The sequence below is a fragment of the Carlito syrichta genome, unplaced genomic scaffold (genome assembly GCF_000164805.1).
Source record: "Carlito syrichta isolate Samal-C Ts95f unplaced genomic scaffold, Tarsius_syrichta-2.0.1 Scaffold316502, whole genome shotgun sequence".
NCBI classification, from domain to species: Eukaryota; Metazoa; Chordata; class Mammalia; order Primates; family Tarsiidae; genus Carlito; species Carlito syrichta.
Window position 1 is genome coordinate 1,252,478 of NW_007260598.1, and position 10,114 is coordinate 1,262,591.

A 10,114-nucleotide genomic window follows, 5' to 3' on the forward strand; every position below is an offset into this window, starting at 1 on the left:
CTCTCGCTTTTTCCTCTAACCTGATCCAAATCGAGACTTCTCCAATGGTTTGGGTCCTAGAATGAGAAGACAGTGGGAGGAACTGCAGACAACCTGCAGTCACCAAAATGTAACATAAGTGAAAAATAAAAATATAGGTTGCTGAGGTTCTTAGGGTGATTTGTTACCACAGCAGAGCTGACTCTGGTATTATTATTATTATTTATGCAAATACCAAATCATAAATAATAAATGGAAGATACAATAAATACAATACTAAAAATTCCATCACCTTTATTTATATAAAAGTATATTAAATAAATTATCTCCATATATACAAATAGAATAATATTACCTATATAAATAGAAAATCCCCATATATAAAACCTTTTTTAAAAACTACATAAACATATCCATGTCAACCATAGAAGCTTTAAGTACCTTAAATCTTAAACTTTGTGTAGTTTGTTTGTATGGTCTTACAAAAATATAGTTAGCGCTCAAAAGTTTAATCAATACCACCTGGTCAGTTAAAGTGCTAAACTGGAAAGCATATTAGGAAGGTGCTCAAAATACCAAAGTCTCCTGCATTTAACACGTTCATATAATGTTTGCCTATTGTTTGGACCCTCCAAATGTACCCTAACAATAAAATCCTCAATAGCATGTTACAGACACATATGTGAGAAAAGTCCACTCCCTTTCCATTTTACTTTCCTACACGATTTGAAGTCAGCCTCTCAGAAATTCTTCAAATGTCCACCCAGGATTATTTAAGGCAGTTGTTCCTTTTTGCCTGGATGACCTGGTTTCTCCTTGGGTGCAGAAGATGTCATCTAAACATGCCGTGTAAAAGGTGCCGTAGTGTTACTATTTTAAAAACCTGTAATTGGCTGTACCATTCACCACATTTCAAAGTGACTAATGCTGATGTCAAAACCAAAATGCTAACTGGAACAGGTCAGATCAAGAGCTTTCTAGGACCCAAGGGTCTTCAGGCTCCGAGATACTCATTTGTGTTTCCTTGTGCCCTCTTCTCATAAAGGTTCTTGGTCCCAGTGCAATGCATCATCTGTAGTGTCGGCAGCTTTATGCAGCACGCAGTGGCGAGTTTTCCTTCCCACCGCGCTCCATGCGGGCCTTTCTGCACTTGTTTATAGAAAGGAACAGGATGATGACAAGGATGATGACCACAAACACCACCGCTCCAATGATGAAGAACATTTCTGAAAAACAAAGAGCGCCAGGTCAACTTGAAGCACCCACGTCTCCCTGATCAGCAGGCAGAACGGAGGGCAGGACCCAAATGACGGCATCCTGCTGTTGCACAATCTAAATTTTCTTCCTTCTACTCTTTCCGCCACACTTAGATTAGGAGTCTGTGAAACCTTAGATGTTTTAGAGGAATTGTTAATGGCTAACAGCACTCAGTGGGCATTTAGTAAGTGGGATAATGTTCACAACCTAGAAAAGACACACAGATTGGAGGTAAGAAACAAGTGGCTAGAAATGGCGCTGAATTTGGTGGCAGTGACTCCAGAAGATAAACTGTAAGCACAGAGAGCTAGACCCGACGACCAGGAACGAGTGAACAAGATGGTAACTGGCTTGTGCAGCAAGACTGCTTCATGATGGAGGTGGCACGTGAGATATACACAAAGGACACGGTTCAGCAGACAGAGAGCAAGTGGGGACCAGAGAGCGAGGCACACACAGGGGCAGCGGGATTAGAGCTTCAGGATGGGGTCTCCGACGTATGTGGTGGGAGGGCCCGGGGACACAGGGCCAGAGAGAAAGAGAACTCTCTCCTAATGTCAGTGCAATGAACAGGACAGGGCAATAAACAGTCAGTGCAATCAACAGGACTTATTTCAAAGTGTTAAAGTCTCATCTTAGCAAGGTGCCAGGTCAGCATGACCACTCTCTGACTTGGTCCCTGACGTTCTCAGAGCACCTTCCCTGGAGGCCTGGAGGGAGACCCATAGGCTCTCGGCCACGTGCACGGCCTGGACACAGCAGCACTCCTAGTGAGGCCCCCACCCGCCCCCACACAGCATGGCTGCGCTCCCAATGTGTGCACATGTGTCGGTCATCTGCACACACTAGGTAGATTTCATATACTCAGTCCCTCCCCTTCATGGGTGAGACTTCATTGCCTCTGTGGCAACAGCCCACACTGGGTATTCACAAATGTCTTTCGGTCCAGAAGCCACCCCTCAGGATCAGAATTTAAGCAGGAAAAAACTGCCCAGAGAAATCTGTGACTTCATACTAAGTCCTACACATAATTTGTGCATCTGGTGCTCAGCAGAGAGCTTAGCACACAGCAGGTTCTCAAGAAAATCCTTGCTAACACAAAGGAACAACACAGCAGCATGTCTAAATGCCCCAGATCTTAAGAGTGCCAAAAGCAAAAGCAAAAACCAAAACCCCAGGGAGGGTGCTCCCTGAATATTTAACAAGAGAAGACTATTCCACTATTCCAGATATGAGGGCGAAGCAGCCCTCTAGAAGACACCCATGCCTCCAGAGGATGACAGGGCCACCTACCTCGGAAGTCACTTTTTCTTTTGCTGGTGCACTCAATGAGGCTTTCTGCACTCTTCTGGTTCACTTTTCGGGATGGAATCACTGCTTGGACATTGAAACAGTAGTTTTCTCCTTTGTCCACATCAATCAAAAACTCGTTAGTATTTGTCTTGGCTGTTCTCTGTGAAAAGACAGAGTTCTTAATTCATCTGGGCTCAGAGAGGATTCTTTCCCCTTTATGAAGTCATCGTGGAAGTAAAACCTAGGCTCTAAACAAAGCCTACAAGGATCAGAAGAAACTTGGCTACACAGCTCTCGCAATCACTGCTAAAAATGCCCTTTCCAAGACGGAAAAGATCCAATGTAGGCACATCCAACTCAGTTTAGCCCCTTTAAAAGACATCACCAAAAAAGAAACCAAGGCTGGCAGGAGTAATTGGCTAGATACACATTGTGTCTTTGGGTCCTCGCAGGGAGAAGTACTCAAGCTGCTGGGACACTGGGGAAAGAGTCTGGTCCAGCCCCTTGTCTGAGGACCTGGGTCTCCGAGGGGCCCTGACCAGAGTTGCTGGCAGAGTCCCAGGCAGGACTCAGACCTCTTGCCCTCCCCCACACCCTGCCTCTGCCCACCTCCTACTCCACCACACCACCTTTCCAACAACCCTGTTCTGCTGCTTTTGAACTGGGGAAGAAACACACTATAAAATCAAGCGTCCAGTTTCAAACAAGTCATGAGAACACATGAAAACATTCTCACCTTTCCTGTGCTTGACGCTTTCCAGTAATAAAGTGTGTAACTTAATTCCTTGCCAAAAACATCACGGAGGCTTAGGAAGGTACCGTTCGCTCTGACTAAGGTCCGTGGGTCCTGGACAGTCACATTCAGTTTTGTCCCAGCTTGTTCAAAACTCTGAATTGCTGGCTGTCCGAGGTTTGCTGAAACAAAGGGAATGAACTTGGCTAGAACCAAAGAAGGCTGAACAAAACAGAGCCCCACTGAGTTATCAAGTTAACACTTAGTATCTTCATCGAAAATGCATGCACGGACCCACACCCTGACAGCAATAGGCTTGGGACCCAGAGCTGAACCCCAGACACCCTACAGCAGTGCTGCCCAGCAGGACTACGCCAGAGCCGCAGATATCATTTTTAACTTCCTTGGTGTAACGTTAGAAAAAGCAAAAAAAAAAAAAAAAAAAAAGTGAAATTAATTTTAAAATATATTTTATTTAACCATACAGTTGACCTTGAACAACACGGGCGCAAATTGCACAAGTCCACGTACGTGCAAATTTCTTTCCGTAACGGTTATATTGGCGATGCGCGCCTCTCCCACCTCCGGCCTCCATCTACCTCCCCAGCTCTCCCACGTCTGCCTCCCCCCAGACAGCCAGGAACCTCCTCGCCCTTCTCCTCAGCCTCACGATGATGACAACGGAGACATTTAAGGTGACCCACTCTCACTTAATGAATAGTAAACGTATTTCTCTTCCTTATGATTTTCTTTTTCTTTTTTTTTTGAGTTGGAGTCTTACTCCTTTGCCCAGGCGGTAGTGCAACGGCACACTCATAGCCACCCCAGCATCGATCTGTAGGGCTCAGGAGATCCTTCTACCTCAGTCTTCCAAGCAGCCGGAACTAAAGGCACAAGCTACCACACCCAGCTAACTTTTTTTATTTATTGTCGAGATGAGGTCTTGCCAAGTTGCCCAGTCTGTTCTTGATGATTTTCTTAATAACATTTTCTTTGCCTTAGTTGACTTTATTGTAGGAATGCAGCATATGATATACATATAACATACAAAATAGTATTAACCAACAATTTAGGTTATTGGCAAGGCGTCTAGTCAACAGTAGGCTATTAGTGGTTATGTTTTTTTTTTTTGAGTCAGAGTCTCACTCTGTCGCCCAGGCTGGAGTGCAGTGGCACGCTCACAGCCACAGCAGCCTTGACCTGTTGGACTCAGGCTCCTTCCACCTCAGCCTTCCAAGTAGCTGGAACCATAGGCGTGTACCACCACACCCAGTTAATATTTTTGATTTATTATAGAGATGAGGTTTCACCAAGTAGCCCAGGCTGGTCTTGAACCTCTGGGCTCAGGCAGTCCTCTCGCCTCCACCTCCCAAAGTGCTGGGATAATAAGCGTGAGCCACTGTGCTCAACCAGTGGTTAAGTTTTTGAGGCATCAAAAGCTGTACTGGATTTTTGACTGCATGGTCAGTACCTCTAACCCCTACATTGTTCAAGGGTCAGCTGTATCCATGTGGAATATTATCCCTTTAACATGTGATCAATAAGAACATTAAAATCGTTTACATCTTTTGAAATGCAGTATGTATTTTACACTTATATCAATAGCCATCTTTCAAGCGGTCAATAGCCACATGTGGTCTGTGGCAACCATATTGAACAGTACAGTCGTGTAAGATTCCATATTTTAGGTATAAAAAATTCAGGTCTGCAAGAAAACCCAGGAAGTGGAACCTCAAGGAACCAATTTTAACCACCAGATCTCTGTAGTGGCTCAATTATCCTGTGTGCTTTGGTTAAATGGCAGTAAAACTAACATCAACTCTATCAAGTCACAAGGCAAAGTGCTGCACACGCAAAATAAACATATACGATATTTTCTGTCTTGCATCAACAGAGGATCTGAAGTAGCTTACAAAAATCTCAAGAACTCAAAGAGGAAACCATGGGCTGTCACCAGCTGAGGGAGCATGAGTATCAGTGATTCTGCACAGTCACTGGGGGGACGGGGGGCTGTTATGCACCTGTACTCCAGCCTAGGGCCGTAAGAGACATAAAAGTAGAAGCACTGGAAGGTCTGAAGACAGGCTCTTCCAAATGAGAGCCCTGGAAGGCAGCCATATCCACCTGGAGTAAGGCCCCCTATTTCGACCTTCAAAGGAGACACTGGAGGAGAGTGGCTGACCGATTGTCCATCCATGCTTTCTCTCCAGCATTCCTACGTCAAGAAACTGTCTCTCACTAGGCTGTTGGGGATAAACAAAAACACCAACAGCACAACACTTGCATTCTAGCCAGCAGGCCTGATGTCACCCTTCTCAATGTGCTACATGTGCTTATCTAAAATACTCAACTCAGAGCCATCACCGTGACAGGAAAATTTAAATCTCTTACTTGACAGCACCATGCCGCCTTACCATATTAGATACCAGGGTCAGCTCAGGGCAAAGCTGAGGAGGAAGGAATCCCACATTCCCAACATAGGCATGAGGGAGGCGGGCCAAGGGCTGGGCAGGTGCTGACACATCATGGGACACAAGTCAGGGCCCACCAATTGGCAAGGACCAGCAAAGCCTAGTCATGTGCTCTGGGGAAACTGTGAACTTTCTCTGTAGCTTTGTGACCATTTGTGAAAAATCCTAAGCCGGGATTTTCTTGTCTGATGATGGGACAGAAAATTCATGAAATACGATACAGAGAGGGAAAAACGCAAACCCCAGCCTTGGCGAGTTTCCTATCCCTGCCCCACTGCCCCCCAGCACGTTCACCTGGTTACGGTAGGATCTGGGGACAGACTGACCAACCCTCAAGTCCACATTCTGTGAACTCCCACCACATCTGGAATATGTGAAGGGTGGTGGCACTTGCCATTTCTGAGAAAGATGATGTGTTTATGGATAAATACTTTTCATGTCATGGTTTCTAAGGCACAAGAACATTCAGAGTGTATAACAGCAGAAATGACAGGCTTTCAAACTGAGTACTCACTCTCCAGGTAAGGCGTGAACTCTGGGGAGTTCTGGAAGGGAGCCTCCTCAGAACCCGTGGTGCCTGCGTCTGGGGCAGGGTAGGAGAGGACCCGCGCCGTATATGTCTGCCTCACATCCCTCACAGTCTCCTCGGTAAGGTCACACTCCGTGTCTGCTATGTAGAAACATTTGGTCTTCCAGTCTCCCAATCTAGAGCTGAAGAAGAGAAAGAGGGAGAAAAGGACACGGAACGTCATCGTTTGCACCCAGAGATGGACCGTGCACCCTGGCCGTGTTCTGCATTGAGAGCCCCAGCCATACTGACAGGCTCTTCCAATGCTGGGTGTGGAGATGCACATTCGAGTTCCCTGAGCAGCCCAGGGGCGTACACTGTGAAGCCTTGTTTCTACCGAGACAAAGTGAGATTGGCGACTTGCTCAGAATCACACAGTCGACTCTGAACTAGACATCCACTAGGCTCCTGAGTCTGTGCTCTTGACCATTTTGTTCAATATCTTTCTTGGAATGTGGGTGCGTTGTCATGGTCATACGGGACAAAGAACAATCCGACTGTTTAGGGTAGTCTACGTGTTATATTGTATTACATTCTGTTTGCCATATCACATTCTACATTCTAAGCAGAATACAGTCTGTAGAGTAATAAATTCTATATGATAATCTGTTGTACACATACTGTATTCATCATGACCATTATCAATGTGGTTGTTAGTGATCTACTAGTTCTTCGTAGGCCAGGCACTGTACTGGGCTCTTCACACATGTTAGTTCATATTGATGTAATCCTTCTAAGATAGTGTTTTGTTTTGTTTTTTTACACGTGAGGACATTAAAGCTCAGAGACACTGGTTACTTGTTGAGGGTCACAGGTAACGAGTGGCAGAGCTGGGTCTGTCTGCCTCGTTAGACTCCAGGCCTCCCTCACTTTTGCAAGACATGAATCCATCTACCTCACTGAAGACTACAGAGTAATGACGCAGGCAGTACCTATTAACAAATCTGAGAACAAAGGCTAAAGACAGCTCTTTCTTTGATAAGACACTGAAGGGAAAAAAGGATTTAGAGGGCTTCTACTGAAAACAAAGATCTTCTAAATGACCCAGACAATTCCTAGGTTCAGTGTCACTCTAGCTTGTCCTGTGGAAAGTGAGCGTTTCGCTTCGCTGCAGGGGGCGTGGCTCCAGAAGCTTCTCGCCTAGGGACACACGACAGGAAGGAGGGAAGGGGCCTGCCGAGGAGATGTGGTGGGCAAGGCTTGCCATCCTCCTCCCAGCCTTGGGGTCTCCCACCAGACAGCAAGAGACACCTGAGAGACAGCAGTGAGCCAAACCGGGGAGCTCTGGGCTTCAGGCCAGGTGCAGATACCACCTCAGGGCAGCAACAAATTAATCCCTCACTTCCCAGAGCAAGTTTCCTCATCTGCCAATGACTGCTCTGGTCTTTTCGCAGGAAGCCTGTCCAGTCCTGCGGGAAGGTGGGAGACGAGTGCAGGGCTCAGGCCCCCAGCACAGCAAGAGCCGGAAGAATGTCCTGGTGGAGGAACACCGGAAGTCTTGGGCATCCCAGCAGGTTGTGTCCCTGTACTCCGTCCCTGTGCTCTGACATCTGCAGATCAGGGGCTGAGCTCACCCAAATAATCAGGGGCTGTGCTCGCCTAAATAACCACAGCCTTATAAAGCCTGAGAACTTAGAGTTGACAAAGATTTATGTTTCGAGATCAGGTGAATCAGTAACATATTCCCACATACCCCTTAAAGGTACGGAGGAGGCAATCCCAAAATCTCATTTTCACTGTATGGAAGGAAAGCATTTACTAAGGGAAGCTTCAGGTTTGTATCTGAGAAATCACACACCAGCTAGTGGAATCTGAGTCGACAAGTTTGACTATAGTTGGAGTCATGACTCGGGTTTTGACATTCCTCGATCTCTCTCTGTATCTACTCGCACATGAACCGAGCATACCCACTACCCTCCCTGTTGGTGCGGCAACAGCCACCATGAAGTTCGTGAAAAACAAGAACACCCCCCTGAAAGACCCACCCCATGCCTGAGAGTTGCATTCCTACTGCTAGAAAGGCTTGACAAAAGTTCAACAAAACAAAGCAGCAAGACGCCTTTCATTTCAGCTGCTGACGCTTCCGTGCCTTTCTGCAATGAGCATGAAAGCAGCTTTCATGGTAGCATCCTCTACGTCTTAAGAGCTCTACCCGGTCTCCCGAACTAAAAAACTAAAACTAAAAAATTGTCAAAAACTATCCAACAAGACACAACCTTCTGACTGAACATGCCAAAAGACTAGCTCCTGGAGACAGCCATCAGTCCAAGAAGAGGTGCCAGCCTCCGAGCAGCCCCAGACAGCGGGGTATTCTGCGCAGCCCAGTGACTCACGGATTCAGCCTCCTCTGCTGAGTTCATGTGCTACCAAATTTTGATTCACAGAGTCCAAAGATTAATGAATCAACCACTGCTTGAGGGCAATGTATACCATTGGAACTCCTCCCCACCTCTCCCGAACATGTTGAGCGGCTCAGTCTAGACAGCAAAAGAAAAAAAAAAAAAACAGCAGTGTTTAGGTGAGAGTATCTAATCCATCATGACCCAGAAGCACTCCAGTGCCACTCAAGAAGCCTCAGTCTCCACAGCTCACGCTCGCTCCACTTAAGAATTCTCCCACCATCTCCAAAAACAAGTCAGATGTCCTAACAGTCTAACGTATGGAAATGTGGCAGGCTTGGGAGAATGTGGTGCTGGCCAGCAAATTGCCCTTTTCTTTGTCATCTGTTAAATAATCTCATCCAGTAAGCAGCTTTGAAGACGCATGTTCAGCACAGAGGGCAGAAACGTCAAGACCTGTAACACTTTTTTGCACCAGCTTACCTTATCTGAACAGTGTAGACATGATTGATGGGTCTGGGCTCCCACTCCAAAAGTGTCTTGAAATTAGTTGATTTCCAAGTTAAGTTATATGCTATCACTAGATCTGTAGTGCCTTTAAACAACAGAGAAACAGCTATTAATACTTCTCAGCATATGACTTTGTGTTGATGGTATAAAACACCTTCCCGCCTGCCCATCATCATAAACCTCACATTTTTTCAACAACCAAAGCTTCATTGCCGAATTATCAACAGAAAAACATCTTTGATTTCTTTTTCTAGGCCCAGAACATCCTCCTGACAAGATCCGCCCTGTAATCCATGGAAACTGGCAAGAATCTGGAAACCCTCTTTGGACATTATTCATTGGGAAGTCCTGTTATAACCTGACCAGGGTGCCGGGTGTCCAGGGCCCAGCTCGGGAAGTTCAACTCAGCAGGGAGGACCAGCTAGGAAGGGTTTACAGTAGGTTATGGGAAAACACGTGTGAGTACCACATCCAAATGCGAAAAAAAAAAAAGCCAAATTTGCTTTCTCCACTTAATCTGAGGGTTCCACAGAGTTAACACGGAGAGTTCCACAGAGTCCAAGGTGGATGTATCGATCGGAATGCTTTATTAGGAAGGCGTGTTTGTCAATTCTGCGGGTCCCAATTTCTGCCCTGCCCGAACAAGGGCGTGCACGCAGACGGACCTGCTCATCCAAGGAACACTTTGCAAGGGGGCCGCCTCGACCCAAATCTAAAACAAAGACAACCAAGAAACGCCTGGGGCCGCTCTTTAGGAAGGGAAGAAGCTTACATAAAGAAAGATAAGGTCCACACCTTCGACCGCTGACCCGTGCAGACGCGGACCCACGCCCCCACCACCGTCAAGGCCGCGACCCCCAGGGAAGCTCTTTCCCGACGTGCAGGCGAGGCCGAAGACCCGCGCGTCCAACAGCAAACGGCGCCCGAGCAGCGTCTCCAGCCAAGGGTCAGCGCCCCCACCTCC

At 46.6% G+C, this 10,114-nt stretch overlaps 1 protein-coding gene across 1 annotated transcript; it reads right to left on the minus strand.

The window, feature by feature from the left end:
• Positions 1-248: 248 nt before the first annotated feature.
• F3 (coagulation factor III, tissue factor) lies at positions 249-9,360 on the minus strand. The gene is made up of 6 exons (XM_021707317.1): positions 9,336-9,360; positions 9,124-9,235; positions 6,248-6,444; positions 3,266-3,444; positions 2,530-2,689; positions 249-1,205 (listed from the first exon to the last, which is right to left on the minus strand). The coding sequence occupies exons 1-6, from the start codon at positions 9,358-9,360 to the stop codon at positions 1,069-1,071; spliced, it is 810 nt and encodes a 269-aa protein (XP_021562992.1). The 3' UTR covers positions 249-1,068.
• Between the last annotated feature and the right edge of the window lie 754 nt (positions 9,361-10,114).